The sequence below is a fragment of the Carettochelys insculpta genome, chromosome 1 (genome assembly GCF_033958435.1).
Source record: "Carettochelys insculpta isolate YL-2023 chromosome 1, ASM3395843v1, whole genome shotgun sequence".
Lineage (NCBI taxonomy): Eukaryota > Metazoa > Chordata > Testudines > Carettochelyidae > Carettochelys > Carettochelys insculpta.
This window is the reverse complement of record NC_134137.1, coordinates 152,810,169-152,836,271: the sequence shown is the minus strand read 5'-3', so window position 1 is coordinate 152,836,271 and position 26,103 is coordinate 152,810,169. Positions and strand designations below refer to the sequence as shown.

Genomic DNA, 26,103 nt, shown 5'->3' with positions numbered 1-26,103 from the left:
ATTAAATGTTATGTTATGGTCACTATTTCCAAGCAGTCCTGTAATAGTTACTTCTTGGACCAGATCCTGTGTTCCACTCAGTACTAAATCAAGAATTGCCTCTCCCCTTGTGGGTTCCTGTACCAGCTGCTCCAAGAAGCAGATTTAAGGAATCAAGAAATTTTCTCTGAATCCCATCCTGAGGTGACATGTACCCAGTCAATATGGGGATATTAAGGCCCATTTTTAACATTATAAATCAAATTAATTTGTAAGATAACAGTTGGACATGATTAGTCTTAGTCTTGACAAACAAAGTCAATTCATAAGTCTATAATTAAAGCAAAATCTTTGGCTGTGATTTCTTGCATGTCTTCTTGCTGTAAGTAAAGTATTAAAAATTAATTATTTTATGCAAAATCAAGGTTATTGTATACAGCAAGTGTTCCACAAATCTGTGTCAACCATCTCAATATGGTCTGTAATAAATCCATTCTCTGCCTCTCAATCATTCAGAAAAAAAATTAAGAATTAATTTAGAGTGGACATAGTAGTTGTAATCTATCACCTCTTAAAACAACTGTCAAATTTCTAAAGGACTGCTTCTTTCAGCTCAGAGAACTTGAGACAGCAATACATTGACAGTAAAGAATGACTGAAGTCCACCAATTAATGCTGGTGAGTTAGTTGAAAGAAGTATCTAGTTCCAGAGCCTCTGCAGAACACGTCATCCCCACCCCTACCAGCACCAAGATCTTTGCCACCTGCTATTCGCTTCTGGAATGGAGAGGAAATGGTGCGGAGGCCAGAGGCTCTCTGGTCTTATCAAAGGGAAACTGGTAGCAAAACATAGCATACTGAAATTTCCCAATGCCCTGATGAGCCATCCAGTGTAACAAATGTTAATGTTTACAGTGTGAGAGAAAGCGTCAGTACCAAGCGTAGGAGGTCTGACTTCCCACAATTACAGAGCCACGCCCCTGGAAAAACTCATTTTGTGGGATGGGAAGAGCAGAGGTGGTGGATTGTCCCTTAACATTCCTAAGAGAAAGACACTCCTTAGAGTGTCTGGGACTTCTTGGATTTTTTTCCTTTTCAGATTCACTTAACTGTCCTGTTTTGGGTTGTCCCATTTTCTCTGGTGTATGTGTGCGCATGAGTGGGACAGAAATGTGGTGTCAAAGGTCATACCATTGTCTTTTTGTCTTCATCACAGCAGCTATCCCTGTCTTTCTATCCTTTCCAGAATACCAGGAAAATAAATAGCCAAATACACAAGGTGGTGTGAAAATTATTGCTGAGTACCCCAACAACAATTTAACCATTAAACTAACAAAAACTCTGCTGAAGGATAGATGCAACAAGTGAGCATGGGATGCTGAAGGACAGGAAACACACTATAAAACTCCAGGTACCACTGAAAATCCATCTTAAAGAAATTTTCTTTTGTTGAGCTATAGACTAATATTGCTGGTCCTAATTTTCAGATCAAACCCCAATTCTCCGGGCTAACTTGGTCCTTTCCCCAAACATGGATATTTTTGGCAGGAAAGTTGTCTACAAAAATTTATATAAATTAGCTTCCTACCTGTAACATTGTAATATTGTAGAGAAGCCACTGAGTGTAACTTGTTTTATTTGCCTTTATACACTTTGAATATAGCGGACTCCACTGCTAATTTCTAACTCCACTGGCAAGGCCACGAAAATCGGCTGCTACTTAGCAGAGGAGAAATACAGGGTCAGAAGAAGAGCCTACAATATAGTAAGTAAAATAAAAGGACATGTTGCTACCCACTTTGAAGGAACATAATTCAACATACTGAACTGGGCATAAATTGCGAAGTATGGACTTTGAGAACACAACACATGATTTATAAAAAATATTTTAGCTGCCATGAAGCTGCTTCTAGGAAGAGTGACTATAGTTTTTCATCACGTACAAATCCATAGGCCAAGAAATACTTTACTTCAACCACCTAAATTAGAAATAGTTCAAGGTTAACAAAATGTGTACGCCATTAGGCCTCACTTTAACCTTATCTATAGTAAACAAGGTTCTGACCCTCCCATGGCTGTCTACACTTACTTTAGGGCCAGTTTACACAAGCAGCACAGTGTAAAGAAACCAGAGCACCCTTGGTTTACCTGGTGGCAGGAGAATCTAATAGTTATTCCTAAGCTTAATGTTTTGCAACATACAGTAAGTAATCTTGCCCTCTGAAATGCTACAAGTTTATCACAATATTACTATAAAACAGTTTCATAAACCTTTGAGAACACAAGTAGATTTTAAAAAGTGAGTTTTTGCTATCTTGCATTAGATCAATGATGAAGATTATTTATCAAAATATTGGTAACCATAGTTAACAGGAGAAGGCCATTTGCATAAAAAATGGCTCATTTTTTTCCACTTCATTAATCCTATGTGCTAACTTGGTTGGAGAAGAGTTATTATGGAATGCTTACTTAACAAAATCTCGACACAAGGGAAATAGAACATAACTTAGTCATAAATGACCCTCATTTGTGCATCTTTGAGATCTGATTAGGGAGAAGGAAAAAGTACTCCTTGCCAAACCAAATCAACTCCTGATAATACACCATCAAGAAACAAAATCTGTCTGTGATAACTAAGCAAGTAGACATAATGGACAATACATTTGTGTTTTCTAAAAGTTATGCCTGATTTTAATTTTACATGTCCATGAAATAAGGGATCCAGTTTTCAGAAATATATCTAGACTGGACAATCACTTTGCCAAAGAATGACTGGACACAAGCAGATGTTAGGAATCTGAGTGCACATAAAACTGTCAAGTATCGGAGGGGTAGCCATGTGAGTCTGGATCTGTAACAGCAACAAAGGGTCCTGTGGCACCTTATAGACTAACAGAAAAGTTGAAGTGAGTCTGTGCTCACGAAAGCTCATGCTCAAAACTTTTCTGTTAGTCTATAAGGTGCCACAGGACCCTTCGTTGCTGTTATAAACCCGCCAGTGAACAAAGTGGGCCATACTATTAAAGACCTGAGACGATGCCTCCTACAACAAACAGACTTTAACAGCAGCTTACAAAAGAAGACATCCAAACTGGAATTTATGCTCAAATTTGATAATCTTGACAGTTGGCCTCAATAGTGATAGCAATTACCTTGCACGTTAAAAAGACAGGTTCGCCATCTTTGATATTTGTACTTATCTTAGGCAAGACACTTACAGTTAGAAATTCTCTCCCCTCCTCCTGTCTCATATATCTGATCTGTCAGTTTTTATTTCAACTTTTTTCGTCTCTCTGTGTTATAAAACTATCGTGCCAATTCATTTCCAGTACAGCACTACCTCCAGATCTGAAGAAGTGGGTCTGCCCCACAAAAGCTCATCAACTAATAAATTATTTTGTTAGTCTTTAAAGTGCCACAGGACTGCTGTTTTGTTTGTTAGGATATAGATTATCTCTGTTGCTATATCTCAGAAAGGTACTGTGCAACTTCCCCCAGTTATTTCCATTAGTTAATAACTTAGGTCATTTAGATTGTTGTTAAGCCCTTCTTTATTAAATATAGCATTAAGCCACTGGACCATTACACTCTTTCAGCATTTTTAGATTGTTAGCTAAGCAACAGTTGGCATAATCTAAGAGGGAACCTGGTACTTCTGACTAACTAAATGGTCTCTGGCTTAGAACATTCTTTTCTAAAGCGGAAAATAGAATAAATAGAAACTAACACAGATGCAGTAAATCGTTTTTGAATGTATCAGATAATGATTATAAGCTAGTCAGCCCAAAAGAAGGTAACCAAACTTATGTACTACAGATTTTAGAGAGTTTTTTTCTGTTTGATCAAGGACTCCTCCAAAACTGTAGGAGCTAAGACCATCAAATTCAATATACAGTTTCCTCTTATAACTTAAAGCAACATAAGGGTTTGGTTGTGCGTTGCCAGGAAAATGGTGTGTGCCTGGAATGGCATTGATGTGCCAAGATGTGCCCGCAAAACAGGATGAACCTGGAATAGGATTGCTTCTCAATAAACCTTACAGAAAAGAGCTAAAACAGAGAACTTCTGAATAACACTCTGTTTTAGCACAGCTAAATCAAAGCTTACCATTTCAAAACTATAACAAAATGTTATCAGAACTCAAATTGACTATGGCCCTTTTTGTTAAAAATACAGTTAGAGTTTTATGAAGATGAATTAAAAATACACTTGATGGAACTCCCATTGAAAAAATGTGCTAAAAGAAACTAAACATAAAAATTTTAACAATCCCTTGCGTAAGAAATCCACCATAAAAACAAACTTCATAAAACACTGTATTTTTGACAAATACAATTATTTACATAAAACAGGTACATTTTACTTTTATTTTCAGAAACAAACAAAAACCACAACCATGGGTTCAGGGCCAGAGCAATGCCAGGTACACCTGCTTGTGTTAAAGTGGCCTGATGGACTTAATTTACTTTTGACACAATGCAGAAAGACAGGGTAGACACTGTGTAACATTACAAAAGCATTCTGAATATAATGTATTATTGGAAAACTTCTGTAGAGTCACTTTCTAGCATCTATATTTTTGTAGTCCCTCCTTTATTTTGTTAACTTTACTAATGTGTATGTGACTTTTTAATTTTAACAATGCTATTCTCCCCTTGCTTATGCATTATAGTGAATATGAACAGTTCAAAGGGTTAAAAAATGGAATATTTAGCTGAGTTTGCACTAAAATTTGGCTTGCTGACCCCACACAGGCAGAAGAAAAATGGCTGAAACTGACTAACGTATTTATCTATTCTTTACCCACATGTCCAAACCAACCTTCTAAATTCAGTATCAATTAATCGCTCAATGTGCATCTGTTTGGGAGAAATAGTGTAGTTTTAATTATAAAAGTGGTCCTTTCAAAATGCATGAGCTCATATATATAATGTGAAAAGCTGTACTAATTTTTTTGCTTTACTTGTGGTCCCAGCATTTATCAAAGCCTCAACAGGTTGCAGTCAGCAAAGAAAAGACAAGCATCTGGTCTGTCCACTCTGCTAGACATTATCTCTTCAGCAGGCTGCAGTGAGTAAGGGCAGGACCTAGGCCCTGGCCCAGCTGCTTTCACTTCTGTGTGCCTCTTTAAAGCACCCACACCCCATCCCGCCCTCTTTCTCATATACCCGCTTAAGCAAGTCTGAACTTGGCTTCCCATGCTTCCAGGGAAATGTTTGTAGGGCCCGAGTTCCTTTGGGTGAAGCCAAAGATACAGAATGGGTTGAACTGAGCTTTGTGCAGGAAAAAAATCGCTGCTTCTCTTCACACAAAAGATGATGGGGGACAGAGACACTTATACCTTGGGCCTTACCAAATATAAGTTCATGAAGAATGTGTCACAGATTGTGAAATCTCATCTTCCCCATGCAAAATCTGGTCTGCTGTGTGTTTTTACTCGGTACTACACAGATTTCACAGACAAAAGGGGTGAGTATGGGGTTACTCCATCACAATTTGCTACCTCTCGCCTTTCCCTGTCCTCTAATCCAAGGGTAGAATTTTGTGACACGTTGTCATTTGTTACCTCTATCTTTCTCCATTCTCTGGTCCAGAGGTAGTAGACTGTGATGGATGTGAGTACGCCTGTCACACTTTGCTCTCACCTCTGAGCTAGGGACAGCAAGTTGTAATGGTTACCGGCACTTTACTCCCAATTTGCTTCCATTATGAAATCTCTAGCTTTAAATTTGGACACAAATATAATTTTTTTTCTAATTTGCAAAAGCATTCTATGAAATTAAACTGCAGGGCTCCTGTATGTAGACCCTTGCATGAAGGTGTTGTGCTTTCATTTAGTGTTCGTCAATTTGTAGATCAGAAACCGTACCATAAACAAACCTTTACTACACACAAAACAACAAAACGAGCACTAAGCATAGTAAACCTTATTTGAAATACAATGAATTAATTTTAACTGCAAACTACCGTGCAGAAAAATCTAGCCTGGCTCCTTACACAGACTGCCCCTCCTCACTGTCTCATAAATTTATCAAGTTCTCAAAACAATATTTGCACTTTTCCCCAAAGAGATGAGTGTTTTGTTTTCTCTTATTCCAGTGACATTTTCTCAAGCCTTTCTCTTACTGCAGGGGTCTCAAACTAATGGTGAATGCGCCATCCCCAGCCAGAGCAGTTGTGCAATTCAGCCCAGCAGTATTGGTGTGCACAGTCGGGGTGCGGGAAGGACAACCTGTCAATTCCCATCCTTGAAGCCCACTCCTTATGAATGGTTTGCTTGTCAAACTTGAGAACATCGTTTAGTGGGGTCCTGCAAAGATTAGTCCTGGCTTCAGTTTAATTCAATATTTTTATTAATGACTGAATTAATAGAATGGAGTGTATGCTTATAAAATGTACAGATGACACCCACCTGGGAAGGGCTGCAAGTACTTTGGAAGACAGGGTTAGCATTCAAAGTGATCTTGACAAACTGGAGAACATGGTCTGAAATAAATAGGCTGAAATTCATTAAGGACAAATGCAAAGTACTCCACTTAGGAAGGAATAATAAATTACACAAATACAAAATGAGAAATGACTGCTTAGGAAGCATCACAGCAGAAAAGAGATAAATATGAGTCCATGTAATATTTTGGGGGGAAAACATTGTTATGTATTAGCAAAACAAGTGGTGTAAACAAGACACAAGAAGTAATTTATTTGCTCTTCCAAGAATAGGTAAGGCCGCTTTGGTTGGCGGGGGTGAAGGGGGATGTCCAGTTCTGGGTGGCAAAACGTTAGGGTAAGATGTGGGCATTTTGGCAAAAGACCAGAGGGGAACAATGTATATAAGTAAAAATCTAGAAACATGATATACAAGAAAAGACTGAAAAAAAACGGGTTTGTTTAGTCTGGAGGGGAGAAAACTGAGGAAGGCCATGCTAGTTTTCAAATACATAAAAGGTTGTTTTAAAGAAGAGTGTGGCAAATTGGTGTCTTAATCCACTGAGGAGAGGACAAGAAGTAATAAACTTGAATTGCAGCAAGGGTGATTTAGACTGGGCCTTAGGCACACCTTCCTGTCAGGGTGGTTAACCACTGGAACAAATTACCTCTGGAGGGTTTCGAATTTCTGTAATTAGCGGTTTTTAAGAACTGGTTGGACAAACACCTGTCAGACCTGGCTCAGATAATGCTTAGTCCTGCCTCAGTGTCAGTGACTGGACTAGATGACTTGTCAGGTCCCTCCCAGTCCTACCTTTCTGCTCCATTACTTCACTCCTATTTGTACTAAAAAAAAAAATTGAAAAAAAAAAAGAAGGGGGTGGGGGAACACACTAGAACAGTACAAAATTTTAAAAATATCCACCAAAACTCAAAATCCTGCTGATTCACAGTGTGTGAGGGAAGGACTCCTGGTTGCCCTGAATACCAATGTCTAAACTACAGTCAGTTTTACTTCTGAACTAGAGTGTCCATACAGAAATTCAAGGAGATGTATAGGGATTTTGGCAGTGGCAGCCAGTCCATGAGAGTTGCTAACCTCAGTGCTATTTCGTATATATAGTAACATCATATCTTTAGTGTCTTCTCATGTAGACATACCCTTAATAAGGGAAGGGAATTTGGGGTGAGGAGCAAAGAGGGGAAGAAGCCTCTGTTAATTCCTTTAGTTTAACAGGGATTAATGGGTTAAGAGAATGTCTAGTTTTATCATGGTACTGATAACATGCATTAGCTATCTCCCTGGGGAAACAGACAAAACAAAAAGCAGTCAAGTAGCACTTTAAAGACTAGCAAAATAGTTTATTAGGTGATGAGCTTTCGTGGGACAGACCCACTTCTTCAGACCATAGCCAGACCACCTGAGACAAGGCTCTTTACTTCTCAAAAGGCAACGAATTTAAAGGCTAGTGACAAGATAATTCACCAAAAAAGTCCTTGATGTTGGCAGTAAAGAACAGTAAAGCTGTCAGGAGACCATCTGTGAAATGTATCTCAAAAATATGTGGCATACATAAAAGGATATTAAAATATGCAACTGGAAGCATAAACAATTCAGTAGAAAAATCAACATTTATGTAAGCAACAAATAAAGTACCAGAAGAGTGAAGCGTGAACTTGAGTATTTGGAGGATGGGGAATCAGAAAAATAAGTTTTCAAGGGTAAGGATATCAGAAGTATGAAGCTATTATGCCATAAAGACTCAGAAACAAAAATGCAAATTAAAATAACCCCAAATAATTAATGTTAATATTCTGACTTGAAGGTGTAAATTATGATTTTTGAACCCTCGTGGACAATCCATCTTGCTCACGGTTGTATAGCTACATTTAGTAAAATGGTACAGTGCAAGTTTACCTTTCAGTAGGATTTTATATCAAGACAGTATGGTTCCCTTCGGCCCAAATTTTAAAAGGTATTAGGCAACTAGTAGGATTTTCAAAAGCATCTAGATGGTTTCAGCTTTAAAAAGTATGGTGAAAATGTACAAACCAAGTTATAAACATGAAGCAACCCCTGAAATAGCACTGTGCTGGTTTGGAAAGTGATTGATCAAAGGAAACTAAAGAAATTTTGATACCAAATCAGGAAAACAGGCAGCCTTAAAATCATGGGATCCCAAAAAATAAACTTGTGTACTAAAAATAAAGGATAAAATTAAAAACAAATGCTGCAGTATCAACAGGAAGTGCTGCCCTGGGAAAACTGGGAGCTGGGACTCCACAAGCTGTTCCAACTTTTAACATATCAGTTGGGGAGGAGGGGAGAGGCACCCATCTGTACCAGGGTAAGGAGGAGAAACCAGGTATTGCACATGCTAAGACAATAGGGTGACCACATCTCCCTGTCCCAAATATGGGGGAGGAGTGGGGAGAGGGGAGAAAGGGTCAGCTCCTCTCAGGTCCACTGAGGCATGGGGAGCTGGGAACTATGTGGCAGCTGCATGGTCAGACTGCTGGCTCCCACCAGCCGTGGAGAGCCAGGAGCCAGGCGCAGCCACTCCGTTCCAGCGCCTGGTTCCTGCCAGCCACCAGGGGCCAACACAGCTGTGCCCATCTGGCTCCCAGGAGCTGTGAGTAGCCGGAACCAGCCAGCAGCTACACTGGCGAGAAGCAGGACCCCGGTGGCAGCCGCTCTCCCCCCCAAACATGGGGCAATTAGCCCTGTTTTGAAAATAAATCCGGACCCCTTCCTGGCGCCTGAAATAAGGGGCTGTCCGGCCAGAGCCGGGGGGGGGATGATCACTTTATAACAGAAGGACCTTTGCAAAGGAAGCCAGGGGAAACCTGCAGGGAAAGGCGGGGGCCAGTGCAGGCAGCAGGAACAGCCACCCAGACACTGCAGCGCCCAGACCCGAGCAGGAGCCTTTCACCCCCAAGCGCGCCGGCGAGGGTGGCTGCAGGTGACGCGCGGCCTCCCGCCGGACTCCTTGCGCAGCGCGGCACGTGCTGCGGACGGGGGACGGGCTCGGCCTTTGCAGCCCTGCCCTGCGACGTGGGGACTGAGGGGCACCCTCTGGCGGGGGGCGAGCTCCCCCCCTTCCCGCGCCGCCACTGCTGACAGTCGTTGTACCCGCAGCTCCTCCCCCGGCCTGGCACCGCCCCACCCCGCCCCGCCGCCAGCGGCTCGACCCTGGCGCGCGGGGTGAAGTGCAGACACCGCCCGGGAGGGAGCGACGGGGTTGGCCGAGGTTGCCCAATTCTTGCCCGGCCGCGGGGCTCGGGCTAAGCCTCCTGTCCCCCCACCCAGGGGCTGCTGCTGTTGCTGGGCGGGCGGCCGGCAGCGCCCCCTGTAGTGCGGGGCGGGGAGCAGGGCCATGGAGCACGGCGGGAGCAGCGCCGCGGCGGACCAGCTGCCCTTCAGCGGGGAAGAGGAGCAGCAGCCCGGGCCGGAGGCGGGCGCGGAGGCGGCAGCAGCCGGGGAAGGCGGCGGCGGTGGCGGTGGCCCCGGGCCGCGGCAGCGCTCCCTGCGGGCAGTGTACGTGCTGAACGACAGCCCGAAAGCCGCAGCCGGGGCGCGGAGCCCGGAGGCGGGGGCGCTGCAGTGCCTGGTGCGAGCCTGCGAGGCCCAGGGCGCCCAGCTCACTTCGGTCAACTTCGGGGAACTGGACTTCGGGGAGACGGCGGTGCTGGACGCCTTCTACGACGCCGGTGAGCGGGGAGGGGAGCTGCGCCCGGGTGGCCCTTGCCCTGGTATCCGGCGCGGGGTGTTGGTGTTGCTGCTGGTTGGCGCGGGCTTCCGCCGCTAGGGGGCAGCACTGGGCGGAGGTGGGATAGCTCAATGGGCACCCAAACGGGGCTCTTCCCCCCCGGCCCCCATACCAACTGCTTGGATTTAGTCCCCTGAGGCAGAAACACTGCCCCGCCCAGCGCATGGACCCTTCCTGGAAACGGCACCGCAGCTCCTAGGAATGCTGCAGCAGACTCCCCACTTTGCTGCTTGTGTTCCTGGGCAACCACGCCAAGTCAAATTTCGCACAAGTTGGGACCGGGTGGGAGAAGACCCTGCTGCCTTCGGGCCCTGGTCCTGGCTGCTCCTGGCTTCCGGCTCCCCTTTGCTTGAAGGAGCCGGGAGACTCTGCTGGTCGATGTCAAGTGGTGGGGAGCCAGGCTGCTGGCTGATTCCTGGCTCCCAGCCACTCCCAGGAGCCAGGAAACTGACCAGCGCTGCAGTGCTACTCTATTTCTCTGCTCCCCAAAGCTGAGGGGAGCCAGGCTGCAAGCCTGCTCCCTGCCACTCCAGGCAGTTTTTGCCACTCCGGGCAGTACTGGTCAGTTTCCTGCCTCCGGCAAGGGAAGGGGAGCTGGGAGCCAGGCTACTGCCTGGTTCCCAGCTCCCCACCACTCACTATTTTGACTGTGTTATTGAAAGAAATGCCAAAGTGGAAATCGTGTAAGTTGTGGGGGGGAGTCCTGCTGTATTAGCCAACACTTACAGGACTGCAGCCCCCTGCTGAGAATGGAACCTCTAACATTGGCTACTGTTAGCAGATAGGAAACTGAGCTAAATGTACAATTGGTTTGATTTCTGTGACCCTTCTCCTGGAAAATAAATCAGATCCTTTTCACTTGGTCTGCTTGGGGCCCTAAGCAATATCTTAGTTTTCTTATGCCTAATGCCTCCTTTTTCTCCCATGTTGGAGACGCCGGTGTGAGGGCTTTGATTCAAATGTTGCTCTGCTTAATCTTCATGTTGCTGGCTCATTAGAGACTGTATGATTCCCTCACAGCCCTTGAAATCAGGAGAGAGGCAGGAACAGAACCTGCCCTAGGGGTGTGTGACAGCCTGACAATCCCTGCTTGACAAAGGGGCTCCCGTGGGTGGCTCTAGAGCTGAGATGTCCAGCCAGTTCTGAAGCTACTGCTGTACAGAGCTAGCTACGTTATTCTGAAAATGTATTTATTGTTCAGGCCAACTAGGTACACTCAGCTGGTCAAATAGCCACAAGTGTCTAGCTGCTAACGTGCTGGACATCACAGCTACAGAGCGTGGAAAAAGCAGGCCTGATGGAAGGAAGAGAGCATGGGGGCTTCTTGGAGGGGAATGGTGTGAGCACACTAATGGCCTTGCTTTGTGTGGAGGAGAATGAGTGAGTGTCAAAGATGAGACTCAAAGAAACTGGCCCCCACCCCCTGGGAGCTCTTACACTTTCCCTATGTGAGGCGTCCTTAGACCTTTCTATTGCATAAATCTTTAGAGAGAGAGTGTCACATGGACAGATCCATTCTGATAATCTTGCGGACCTTTCCTCCCTCCCTCCACTGCTTCCTCACAGCGCTGCAACTTTTGGGATCACTAATGTCCTTTTGGCAGCTGTTGCTTTCATGGCAAAGTGATGTAGGGAGTACAGTAAATCCTTGAGATCTGCAGAAATGCAACTGCTGCCTCTGACAGGAATGGGAAACTGCTCTTGTCAGGCTGCGGTCCCTGACAGACAGCTGCTTGCAGCAGGGGTTCTCCCAGATAGGAGAAACCAGGCAAAAGTCTCTGTGTGCACACCAGGCTTCCCAGCGGGGGAGCCCCATGAGCACACAGCTCCTTGCTGCATGGTTTCTCAGAAACTGTGGCCCAAGCAGCTGTGTGCCCCCCCTCCACAGCTGGGAGAAGCTGGGGGCCACATGGCTGCCCCCCCAACCTGCTCCCAATTTATGCAAAATTCCATTTACACACATGTTGCCCAGGACACAACCACCATGTAAATCAAGGGATTACTGTATGCTTAATGTGTAAGATGACTATAGTTGTCCTTTAGTGAGATTTAATAGCTGGAAAGAGGAAGAAGTGTAATTAACTAGCTCTCTACAGATTACAAAAATGCTCCATGACTCACAGTCTAGAAACATCTTCTGTTCTGTTCTGGACTGGCACCGGGCTGCAATGGAGGGCGTTTGCCAATTGGACACAAAACCTGTTGTGTTTGTATCACCTAACAAGTTGAGACAAGAGTAACTCATCTCCTTTAGGTGCCTCTTTAAACCCCAGCCATAGCATCTGAAGATATTAAATACAATTACCTGGTTTCGTCATTTTTTAGGACCGTCAGTCCAACACTGTGCATAAAAACTGTATTTAATTTTTTTAAAAACAAAAAGTTACAAAATGTTGTAGTGAAAAGCCTGTTGTCACACTGGAAACAATCAGCCAGAAAACCTGTCGTCTTCTAGAGGTGTGTGGTGGGTGAGTGAGACCATAGAAGCAAGAAAGATTGGGTATTAGAAGAGACAAGTGGATTTAAATTTTCAAGAGCTTACTTAGCAGCTGTTGAGTTTGTGAATACATAACATGATTTGGAAAATTTTTGTAGTTATTCTGTTTAAAATATTTAAATGTACTTTTAATTTTCTTTTGCTTTACATTTTCTATTTCTATTTGAGACACCTACCCCCCAGTCCTTCTGGTTCCTATCGAATGCTGCTGATATTTGAGTTAAGTAGCCAGAACTACTATTCTTAAACAGGGCAAACATATTACTTTTGAATAATTCCTGGAATCCTAGCCCATCATGAGTGTGAATTCAGTAGACTGTCATGCCAGTGAGATGAAAATAGGCCTATACCGCCTTAAATTTGCCGACAAAACTGTTTAAATTCTAGTTGCTATTGTATTTTCTTCAATTCATATATACCCACTCAGTTTATTTCTGGTATCTTTGCTTTTGTGACAATACTATACCTTGGGAAGTTGAAGAACTACAAACAGGTGTGGTATCTCTTATCATGTGGTTTTTATTCTAAATTGAAATATGTAGTGATGAGTCTAAACCATCATCTATTAATTTTCAACATGACACGTAGCGAAGGCAGTGGGCATAGAAGTGGAGAAGTTTCTTAAAGGTGGTAGGGAGATGTTCCTTGAGTGTTGCCAAGACCTTCGTTATGGTGCAAGTGTGGGCAATGTTTTTGGCTGAGGTCCACATCAGATAGGTGTGCTAGGTAGGGAAGGCTGGAGTAGGCATAGCCCGGTGTGGCCCATTCTCTGCACCTTATCCAGCGCCCTCACTGTTTGTCCCCTGACCATGCCACACAGAGCATTGGGACTAGTGGCACAGCAGTTGCACTGTCTGGGCACTGGGGGAGCTGAAGGTGTGGGGAAGGGAGGGTCTGGGGGAGAGGCTAGGGTGCCCCATGCTGTGTAGAGGTTGGGCTGGCTCCTCCCTGCAAGGCTGTCTGGACCCGTAACTACAATGGGTGCTATGGAGCTGGACTGAATGGTCCAATGGGCTGTATGTGCTCTATGGTATGTAATTTGCTCCCCTGTGGAGCATGACCCTCTGAAGTGCTGAACCATATGAAAGCATAACTTGCAGGGCAATAGGGCCAATTGTGACATTTGGAATGCTTAAATCTAGTTTAAAATACTTTTCATTATGGACTGTATAAAATATCGAACACTGGTCTGTCCTTTTCTTTTTGTGAGTTACTGTTCAACCTTCATATTACCACTGATTACACAATAGTTATACTTTTCTATACTCTTTATTCCATGCACTCTCTTAAAGGGGGATGGAGAGTCGGTAATCATATCTAGTGTGCCTATGTCATGTTGTTGTTCTGTCTGTTTATTAATAAAAATTAGAAACCAAAATGAATTAAGCTTCAATCTAGGGTGTGAACTGAGTAAAATAAAGTAATGGCATGTATGTACCTGGGATTGCAGGGGCAAAATACTCTTCTCTGCCTTTAAGGGTCTTCAATCTAATTTGTTGCATTAGGTCTGGAATAATGTCTTTGCAGACTTTATACAATTCGTTGATTTCCCACTTCCTTGGTTTCTGTTGTCTTTCCTATATACCGTACTTCACTCTTTCAGCCTCAGTGATTCTCCACATTTTGAGATGTCCCAAGAAGCCTATAACTTCTAAAGAATGAGGTTAACCCAGGGGTGGATAATACACACACCTCCTAGCACTGGCAGGGACCTCAGGAGGTCATCTAGTCCATTCTCCTGCCCTCTCAGCAGGGCCAAGCAGTATCCCTGACATCTAGTTGCCTGAATCCCTTAGTGGCCTCGTCAAGGATTGAACCCCCAAACTTGGGTTTAGCAGGCATATGCTCAAACCAGGAAGCTATACCTCTTCTCAGCCTGCCTGTGATTTGAGGGGTGGGAGTTAACCTCTGGTGAGCTTCTGTCACTTTATTGACCTGTGGTAGGTATGGCTGCTTGCATCTCCTATTGCCCATGATTCATTGTTCCCAGCCAATGGGAATGGCAGGAAGTAGTATCCCGGTCTGGGCGGCTTCCCACAGCTGCCATTGGCCAGGAACAGCCAATCAATCAACAGCTGTGAGCAATATCTGCAGGGCTTGGGATCACCAGCTGTAAAGCAGGATCAATTTGTGGTAGCCAGTTTTTCTCACTACTGTTTTATGTTGTCATGAGAGGCTGACTCTTCTTTATAGTTTCTCTTCTTGTCATGTGAGCCACAGTCATCTTTATCGTCAGTCTCCTTTACATGGCCATGAAAACTGGACAATTACCCATGACTTTCCTCCCTTTTCCTCTCCTTATCGTAAAGTAAATCTGCCAATTCCTTCGTAATAGGCCTTCCATCATTTACAATTGGTCCTCAGTTTCCTTTGCTCTGCGAGTTTCTCTACTGCCTAAAGCCTGGTCTATGTTGTTCTGTTTCATGTAATTTCCCATCGGATTTGCCCCTTGCTGCAAACTCGATTGCAACTGATATTTTTGCTTCCTATACTGAGTTCCTGATAGCTTCTTTGGGGGCACCTTTTCTTTACTACAGGGGGAAAACATGCAGTATTAAGGAGAGCAGAAGTCTGTGGCCATGTCTACAACGAGCCCCAAACTTTGAAATGGCCATGCAAATGGCCATTTCGAAGTTTAGTAATGAAGCGCTGAAATGCATATTCAGCGCTTCATTAGCATGCAGGCGGCCACGGCACTTTGAAATTGATGCGCCTCGCCGCCGCGCATCTCATCCCGACGGGGCTTCTTTTTGAAAGGACCCCGCCTACTTTGAAGTCCTCTTATTCCCATGAGCTGATGGGAATAAGGGGGCTTCGAAGTAGGCGGGGTCCTTTCGAAAAGGAGCCCCGTCAGGACGAGCCGCGCGGCGGTGAGGCGCATCAATTTCGAAGTGCCGCGGCTGCCCACATGCTAATGAAGCGCTGAATATGCATTTCAGCGCTTCATTAGTAAACTTCGAAATGGCCATTTGCGTGGCCATTTCGAAGTTTGGGGCTTGTGTAGACGTAGCCTATATTCCACAGTTTTAGAAAGTCACCACACACTACATGCGAAGCATGAGAAAAGGAGTAACCATATTGTTTCAAATATGGGGTTTTAAATATGCATTTATACTTACAGGTCTTGAATCACCATATGCTTTCATAATGACACAGTAAAAACAAGGTTCATGGTATTGCAGCTGAGGCTTTCACTATTTCATTCTTATATCAAACTGGGTGGTGCCATTGCACCACTTATGTGCCTATTAGAGCATTTCTGACAACATTCTTGGGGCAGTTGATCTAGGGTGTTGAGAGAGCTCGCTCCTGTGGCATAGAGTGGCGACACAAGATCTAATTATGGTGCAGCTGCATTAGTACAGTTCTCTAGTGTAGATGTGGCCTAAATTTATGACTAGGACCTCTCCCCAAATCTACACTGGAACTGATACGAACAGGGTGGCACAAGGATTGAGTGTAGAAAATGCTCTTTTATATAATGGTAGTTATCTTTATTTGTTACACTGGCCATCATTCAATGGAAAAATAATCTTGCTGTTAGAAATTGTGGTGGTCCTTTGTTTTGTTTATTTTTCCTCCATCCAAAAGGTAGGAAATGTTCTTTCCATGCATAAAACCATTCTTGGAGTGATTAACTGCAGCACATAATGTTCCAATGTAAAAAGTGCTTTAGTTTAATCATATTTAGTCAGTTAAAAAAGAACGATCTTCCACTAAAATAATCAAACCAGGAAACAAATGTTTTGTTCCAAGACAGTGATGCTCACCTGTTTCCTTGACACCCCAGTCACAGCTGAAAAACTTCCCTAGTAGCTTCATGTTTATTGCATTTAGAAAAACTTGTAAATTATATATTGTGTGGCCTGAAAAGAAAGACATTACACAAAAAATCTGAGGGGAATATCACTTTCTTGATCCTGCCTCGAGGAACAAAGTCTTAACGCCAACTTCAGAATCTGAGAATGGTGTAACATACACAACATGTGGCATTGTTTCCGTATACTCTTACCTGCAGAGTTTCCTGACATCACTGTAAGACCTCTGTAGATTTCCATGACTTCCCCCAGTGCTCTTAAAGTAATTTACATCATGCTCACTGAGACTTACTGCAAAAATTCTTCTTCTTCGAGTGGACCTGTGCATGCTCTACAGTAGGTGCTGGGCTCGCCCCGGCACCGCAGATCGGAAATTTCCAGCAGTCTCCGTCGGGTCGCGCATGCTCCGATGCGCGTCGGTCCTTCGCGCTTACGGTCATGTGCGCAATCCGGTCCCCGCCAGTTCCTTCTCAACCACCAACGGCTGCAGACGGAATCCACTCCGGCTCCAACGCCTCAGACAGATAAACTCTGATTTACTTCTTGTTGATAGTTATTAGTTGATACCCTAGTTATTATAGTTGTTTATGTTGGAGTGTATATAGTTAAAAAGAAAAAGAGAGCAAGGAAAAGTACGGAGGTGGCTGCCTCTGGCGGGTCTGCTACCCTAAGGCTGTGAACGTTATCTGTTATCTGTTACCTGTTACTGGACTGAGTAACTGTTAAGTGCCCTGTTAGCACTCAAAGACTTTAACATTCAAACAATGTCCTCGCTGGGCTTTAAGAAATGTGACTCATGCCGGGAGGCTATGCCTGCCTCAGATGGGCATAGCAAATGTATCCGTTGCCTCAGGGAAGCCCACGTCCCTCAGAAATGCCCTCATTGCTCTAAGCTTACAGCTAGAGCCCGAAAGGACAGGGAAATGAGGCTAAAAATGTTTCTGTTCGATAAGGCCCTCCCGCCTGGGCCATCAGAGAAGCCCCACAAAGAGGGATCTTCGCTCTTGCCCAAGAGGAAGACGGCTTCCTTAACGTCCTCTGTGCAGAAGAGGAAGAAGCTTTCACCAGCTCGATCCCTGCCAGTCACTTCTGTGAGTGGGACGAGCGGAACACAGGGCCCCAGCCCTCTGGCTTCTCATAGCGGGAAGGCCGCGGCGCATGTACCCGTGCAGGGGCCTCTGACTGTTAAGGAGGCGGCACTGAGGGCCCTGCAGGCGCCGGAAATGGCGGCACCGAGCCTTGCGGCACTGACGGCACTGGATCAAGGGTACCCGGCACAGGGCCCATCGGTGCCGGAGGAGACTCCCCGTGTGACACTGCACTCAGCGGATCCGAGCACAGCACCGCGAGCAATGGAACCAAGCGCGGCACTGACTACGGTACCGAGGTCCCCGGCACTGGTGGGAACACCTACGTCTCAGGAACGGGGGAAAGCGAAGACCAAGACCCGGCACCGCAGTCCTTCCCCAGAGGTCATCGTGTTGCCGTTACCACCTCGCTCTCCGCCAGAGATTCACCAGGCAGCAACTCCAACAGCCTGCCTTAGACCTCCTCCATCTCCATTCCTTCAGCCACCATCCCACTGGCTTGGACACTTTTCACCAACCTCCAGCAGGGATCCCTATGAATACTATCACAGGGGATCCCCGCCATTCTCAACGTCATCTCGACGATCACGCCCCTCCACGCGTCACATCTACACTTTCCGGTCATGGTCCAGGTCCCCATCACCGGGCCTTTGCCCCTGTTGTTATGGCCGTCCTTACCATACAGGACACCGGCACAGGGGGTCTGGATCTCGGGGTAGATCCCCGTCCACGCCTCGTCAGCACCCCAGCACACAGTTTCACCCTGGGGGAACATCGCAGTTTTCCCAGTCAGAGAGTGGTCCAAAGGATCTGGACCCTCATCCAGAACCTCAAAAGAACAAGCACGTGAACAGAGTCAGGAACCTGAGGACTTAGAGAAGATGTATCATAGCGATGCCTCCTCGTCCTCCCCAGATGAGGCAGTTGTTCCTGGGGATATCTCTCCCCTGGACGACCTTAAACAGTTTCAAGAATTGTTCAAAAGGGTGGCTCAAACACAGGACATTCAAGTAGCAGAGGTGCAGGAGAAACACCATAAGCTCCTCAAAAATCTGAGACCCCTGGCTTCATCCAAGATTGCCATCCCATTAGACGAAGCGATTATGGAGTTGGCCACCAACATATGGCAGACTCCAGCTTCCATCCCTCCTACAAATAAGAGGGCAGATAAGAAGTATTTTGTCCCAGCGAAGGGCATGGAATTTCTGTTTAGTCATCCACAACCGAATTCCCTAGTGGTTGAATCGTTGCAACACAGAGCTAAAACGCCCCAATATAGGTCAGGGGGATCAGATAAGGACACAAGGAAATTAGACCTGCTCGGCAGAAAGGTCTACTCCTCATCTACCTCACTGCTGCGAATGGCAAATTATGCTGCTCACTTGTCAAACCACAATTTCGACAATTATTCGAGACTTACCTCCCTCATGGATTTTCTTCCGGAGGACAAGAAGCCGGTCCTCAAAGCGATCGTCCAGGAGGGCTACACAGCCTCAAGAGCAGGAGTTCAAATTGCCTTGGATGTAGTGGACACAGCAGCTTGTTCCACAGCCACTGCGGTAGTAATGCGTAGGGAATCGTGGCTCCAGACGTCCGGGATTCCCAGGGATCTGCAAGTAAAAATCACAGATCTTCCTTTTGATAGGCAGAAGTTATTTGCAGACTCAACCAACTTGGTCCTACACTCCAGCAAGGACTCGAGAGCTACACTGAGGACCCTGGGTATATACACTCTCCCCCCGTACAGGAGGAAGAAATTTTACCCACAGCAAAGGCGTTATGCTTACCAGCCACAGCGTACTCCATATCAACGGGGGTATGACCAGGGGTGCCACCAACAGCAGCAGCAGTACAGGGCCCCTAGACATCGCCCCCAGCAGGGTTGTGTACCCTCCGGGCAAACCCTGAGACAGCAGGTTTGACGGGTACGTCGGGGACTGCGAAACCAAGACCGTCTCTCAGTGCCAATCTCAACACATGTTTCACCATCGGCTCAAACCGTTCTACTCTCAATGGCAAAGCATCACCACAGACAGATGGGTATTGGAGATTATAGCCACGGGGTACACGATCCCCTTCCAATCACTGCCACTACTGAAACCTCCCACCAGGTCCTTTTTCAAGGACCCGTCTCACCACACAAAGCTAATACAGGAGGTAGACTGCCTCTTGTTCATAGGGGCAGTGGAGAGAGTACCGGAACAATTCCAAGGGAAAGGCTTCTACTCACGGTACTTCCTGACAGAGAAGAAGACAAGAGGCTGGAGGCCAATCCTGGACTTACGGGCCCTCAACCGGTATTTGCGCAAGCAGCATTTCAAAGTGACTACAATTGCTTCCACAATCACAGCACTGGACCATGGAGACTGGTTTGCAGCCCTTGACTTACAGGATGCGTATTTTCATATAGTAATTCATCCGGCACACAGACGTTTTCTCCTATTCACAGTAGGCGGGAAGCATTTCCAATACAGAGTTCTTCCATTCGGTCTTTCTTCAGCACCCAGAGTTTTTACCAAAACGCTGGCGATAGTTTCACCGTACCTACACAGACAAGGTGTCTTCATTTTTCCATACCTAGATGACTGTCTACTGAAAGGAACCTCGAAAGCAGAGGTCTTACGCGTGATACACATCACCACAAACACATTCGCCTCGTTGGGCCTAATCATCAACCTCTCGAAGTCAAAGACCGAGCCCACGCAAAATATAGAGTTTATAGGGGCGCGAATAGACTCTACTACATCAAGGGTATACCTGCCCGATGCCCGTTTCTGCTCCATCAGATCCCTGGTACAAGTAATAATGTACAGCCCCACTGTCCCAATCCTAACATGTCTACAACTGTTGGGGCACATGGCAACCACCACGTTTGTGGTACAGAACGCCAGGCTGCATATGCGAAGCCTGCAGCATTGGTTGGCGAGTGTTTACAAACCAATAGCTCATACTGTTCACAGGGCAGTATCGCCCACAATGGAGGTGTGAAGGTCACTGGCATGGTGGGCAGACCCCAAGAACTTACTAGTAGGGGTGCCTTTCTGCCAACCGCAAATTACCGCTTTTCTCACGACAGATGCATCCCATATGGGATGGGGAGCGCACATCGGCAACGAAGTTACTCAAGGTTTATGGTCCCCCGTGGAAAAGACACTGCATATAAACATACTAGAGCTGAGAGCAGTGTTCAATGCGTGCAAGCGTTTTTGAAATTACCTGCACAGCAAAGTAGTCGGGATAAATACCGACAACACTTCCACCATGTTTTATATCAACCGACAAGGAGGGGCCAGATCTCGTGCGCTCTGTGTGGAGGCTGTCCGGTTGTGGAACTGGTGCATTGCCAACAATATAACCCTAAAAGCCTCGTACTTACCGGGTGTCCACAACGTGAAGGCGGACCAACTCAGCAGACGCTTTGCACGCACACACGAGTGGCAGATCCATTCCGACCTGCTCCGACGAGTGTTTCACAAATGGGGGTTTCCCCCAAATCGATTTGTTTGCCACTCACAACAACAAGAAATACCCCCAGTATTGCTCCAGAGCGGGCATAGGGCAGGGATCATTGGGGGACGCCTTCATGATCCCATGGAAGGGCCCTCTACTCTATGCTTTCCCTTCCACAACACTCATCCACAAGGTTTTGGAGAAAGCCAAAAGGGAGAGAGCACGCATGATACTCGTAGTCCCAACCTGGGACCGACAGCAATGGTTCCCCCTGCTTCTGCGCATGGCGTGCCGCCGGCTGCTTCCCCTACCGGCATTGCCGGACCTTCTCACGCAGGCTCGGGGGTCAATAGTGCATCCACATCCTCAAGGACTCCGCCTACAGGCGTGGCTAATCCATGGCTCAGCGCCTTAGAGAGCACATGTTCGGAGGGAGTGAAACAAGTCCTGGAGTGCAGTTGGAGGACCTCCACCAGGAAGACTTACGAGCAGAAGTGGACACGATTTACCTCCTGGTGCTCTTCCAAGCAGTTAGCTCCTCTGGATGTCCCTATAACTGTAATTCTAGACTACCTGCTGGAGCTCAAATGGGATGGACTCTCCCTATCCTCGCTAAAGGTCCATCTGGCGGCTATATCAGCTTTTCGACACAAAGAGGAAGGGCCAACCATATTCGCCCATCCTGTTGTCACTTGGTTCCTAAGGGGGCTGGCAAACCTGTACCCCCCTCGGAAACAGCTACCACCATCATGGAGTTTGGACTTGGTCCTCCACACGCTGTCGGGACCACCCTTTGAACCATTGGCCACAGTTCCCCTCTGGTTACTTACCATGAAGACAACCTTCCTTCTTGCGATTACGTCAGCCCCTCGGGTGAGCGAACTTGCAGCAATAATGACGACACCGCCCTGCACAGTGTTCTCAAAGGAAGCGGTGATCTTATGATTACACCCAGCCTTTGTTCCAAAGGTTGCCTCAGAGTTCCATGTTAACGAACCAACAGTATTACCCTCGTTTTATCCTAAGCCTCACAACTCCAGCAAGGAGGCGTGGCTGCGCTTATTAGATGTGAGGAGGGTGTTGGCCTTCTACATAGACAGGACTAAGCTTTTCCGGAAAACGGACAGACTCCTGGTGTCCCTCGCACCCAGGTCGAAAGGGGAAGGCCTATCCTCGCAAAGGATTTCAAACCACATCGTATCTTGCATAAGACTGTGCTATGAGCTTCGCAAGACCCCTCTGCTAGTTCTGCCCAGGGCTCACTCCACTAGAGCGATGGCAGCATCGACGGCCTTCTTCAAGGGAATTGCGCTAAGAGACATCTGCAGAGCGGCGACTTGGTCATCCTATGACACCTTTGCCAAGCACTATGGCATACACCGGGTGTTTGATGAGGATATGCGCCTGTTGACAGCAGTCCTTTCAAGGGCAAGCTGCACATAAATTGGGTACCCACCTCCTTTTTTGGGGTCACTGCTGGGTAGTCACCTACTGTGGAGCACCCACGGGGACCACTCGAAGAAGAAAGGGAAGTTACTCACCTGTGTAGTAACGATGGTTCTTCGAGATGTGTCCCCGTGGGTGCTCCACTACCCACCCGTTCCTCCCCACTTCGGAGCTCTGTTTCGTGTTTTTCAGAGGCATCTGGAGCGGTTGATCAAGAACTGGCGGGGACTGGATCATGCACATGACTGTAAGCACGCGAAGGACCGACGGGCATCGGTGCATGCGCGACCCGATGGAGACTGCTGGAAATTTCCGATCTGCGGCACCGGAGCGAGCCCGACATCTACTGTGGAGCACCCACGAGGACACATCTCGAAGAACCATCGTTACTACACAGGTGAGTAACTTCTCTTTTCCTTTCCCGTCATTCTTGCATTCTATGAACCTTCCGGATAGCTCAGTGGTTTGCTCCTTGGCCTGCTAAACCCAGGGCTGTGAGCTCAATCCTTGAAGAGGCTATTTAGGGAGTGGGGCAAATAGATGTCAGGGATGGTGCTTGCTCCTGCCAAGAGGACAGGGGACTGGACTAGATGACCTCCCAAAGTCCCTTCCAGTTCTAGGAAATGTGTGTGTATGTGTGCATAGGATCCAGCATGTGTTGTGAAATGGACAAAAAGCATATTGTAGGCACTTTAATTCCAAAAGGATATCAACAAATGGTGAATTTGAAGCAGTTACTGAAATTTTGATCAACAACAAAGTGGGAGAGTTTTACAACTGCAGTGCATGGTTATCTGTCTGTACTAAGTCTCAAGTCCTGAAGCTAAACGTTTGCACATTTGCAAGTGAAATGATGGAAGTATTTCGGTACTAAATATCATGTATTCCTTCTACAAAGCTGAGGAAATGACAGTAATTCATTTCATGCCTTGCTTTGTCATGATATACTTCTTATGTAAACCACTAAAAATGAAAAGACAAAGTGCTTCATAAACATTACCACACTTGTAAGTTAAATCAGTATTATTATTCTTGTTTTTCAGATGGAGAAACTTGAAGTAAAGTGCTTATGACACCGTACACACAGCTAAATAGGCAAAGTACATCTAGCTAAAAAGCCCATGAACAATCTCAGTCATGCCGCTAAAAAAAGTATATGTTAAATATATCATCCAAGGTTGAGTTGAAACAATGATTAATCCTGTTCATTAGCAGCTGTATCATCTTTGTCCCTGAATTTTACATTAAATTATGAGAGAGAAGTTCCAGATTTTGCGCCGCAGTATTTTTCTGTTTCCTCTTATTTCTTTTCACCATAAGGCATGGGGATCGTGCTGTAGTTCTGTTTCTGCTGATGACAAGTAGCACTTAAACTGGGAGGGATACTATTCAGATCATTGCCCAACATTTTGGAGCCTTATTTCAAATACGAAAAATTTCAGAATCTGCAAAATCTCTCAACAACAGGCCCTTTCATAAAAGACTGGTACTTGCTGCTTCCAGTAATGTCAGCAGTGTTATGAGGAAAAACTTTTCTTCAATGGTAATATTTCACTGCTTCCAAGCCTGAGCAAAATGAAGTGTTGAGGAAGGACAAAAATCAGAGGCTGGCAGGATTAATGGAGGGGAAAAGCTATTCAAGCATGGTTCAAATTTTGCGTGATAACCTAGGTCTGCACTTACCGATTCTATTTTACTAGCATTACTAGTTATCACAGTTAACCTATAGCTTGTAGTATAAAAATTAAAACGATCTAAAATCAACATGGCATACAGATTCCAAGTGTGTTTATTCAGAGTACTCATGGATTCAGTCCATTTCCCTCAGCAGTCATAGATGTAGGGTTGGGATAACGCAGAGGATTAATTATATGACATTTAGGTTAAAACAGCAAATGAATTATCTGCCATGATAAAAGCTGAAGTTGAATTTATTAGTCCGTGAAAACTACTTCCCTTGTTGTCCCATATGTGGCAGTTGAAAAAATATTTGCGAATCTGAGTTTTTTAGTATGTCTTGTTTGTCTTACCTGCAAAGAGATTGACAGGTCGAAATGGGAGTTTGGAATCTGTAAATGAAAACAGTTACAGATTATACTGTGCGAGTCACTTTCAAATGGTGCTAAACCAGTCAACTCTATGGCTTAATGTAAGATGAAAGTCTGCAGTAGGAAAGCTAATGTTTACAGTGGTATTTACTTCCTGACACCAGGTTTCCTTGCTGAGCAGAACTGCTATTTGCGTTATTGCATAATGGTCCAACTGTCCACTTAAATTAGAGGCAGCTTTTCTGTTCGTGTGCTTGGAAGTTTGTGTATCTGAATTGTTTGTTTCTGGTTTTCTTTTTTTAATCTAAACGCGGGGTGGGGAGGGGTGTGTGAAGCTGCTGCTTGAGCTCACCAAGCTGTGGCCCCACTCGTACTCCATCCCTGCTTTTCCCCAGCCCCTTCTCCTCCCTACTGCCCCAAACCTTCCCCACTATTTCACTTTTCTGTCTGCTCACCCATTCTAGCCAAATCCCCAAGCCCAAACATAACAAATGATATTTAAAATAAAAATAAAACCTCTTCTAAAATTTTTCTTAAGAAAATGGAGCATGTTTTCCACTGCATGCCAGATTATGAACACTGGACATGCAGAAGGTGTGTAATTAAAAGGACCAGAATTGGGAATAAAAACGTTAAGGCACAGTTTTTTTTGTATGCCGTGAAGTTTGTCAGAGGTTTACAGTAAACTCTCGATATAACAGACTAATGGTGGGGAAGGGGTATCCCTTAATCCTGAAAGCTCATTAAATCTAAGGGTTTACTCACTGACCTTCCCGGCTCCTTTCTACTCAGCACTGTGGCTCTTCGGTGACTCCTCTAGGTCCCAGCTTCACTCTGCTCTAAGTGCTGGGGTGCCTCCTGGCTCCAAACTGCCCTCTAAATAGGCTACATTGCCTGTCAATGCTTCCAAGTTAGCTTCGACATTTCTGTGACAGCCGTTATGCTAATGAGGTGCTGCATGTGCATTGCAGCAGCTCATTAGCCTCCTCTGACCTGCCTGCTTAGCATGCCCCCTTCGAAGGAGGGGGCTAGTGTAGACGCACCCTAAATGTATGTAGCTTGGTTAGGAGCTTGATGCTTCCTGTGGGCTCTTTTCTGTTCATGTCTTTTGTAGACTTTCTAATCATGTCTTGGGGAGAGGGGAGTGGCACGTACCCCTTAATATCCCCCTGCGTTACCCACAGCATGTCTCCCCACCATACATGAGAATGCTGAGTACACAATTTTGGTCTTGATGGTAACCTTGTGTGGTGTTCCATGCACTTTTAGTTCATGAAAAAGGCATGGTAACCTGAGTACAAGGAGGTACACCGTGTAAGGGAGAAGCAATCTACAGGTTTATAGATAATTAAGACAATGTCATTACTAGTTCACTAGCTTCCATGAATGCAGAGCAGATGTAATTCCCAAGCATATGGCATGTTAATGTAACATGATAACATCCCTCTTTGTTCTGTCGTAAGAACCAAAATGGGTCAAACACATTATAATCTCTTAGCAGTCCTATGATCTGCACAAACCGGTGAATTGCCTCATTGTTCTACCCCAAGCTGGCAGTCTGTTACAGCATCACACCTGGGT

General features: G+C 45.6%; 1 protein-coding gene across 5 annotated transcripts in view; it reads left to right on the top strand.

Moving 5' to 3' along the window:
• Positions 1–9,594: 9,594 nt before the first annotated feature.
• The window catches only part of MAP3K15 (mitogen-activated protein kinase kinase kinase 15), a 156,476-nt gene continuing 139,967 nt past the window's right edge, over positions 9,595–26,103 (top strand). For all 5 annotated transcript variants that reach the window (XM_074993985.1, XM_074993986.1, XM_074993981.1 and 2 more), the window contains exon 1: positions 9,595–10,116. In XM_074993985.1, the coding sequence (XP_074850086.1) occupies positions 9,783–10,116 (334 nt within the window). In that variant the 5' untranslated portion in view covers positions 9,595–9,782. The remainder of the gene's footprint in view (positions 10,117–26,103) is intronic.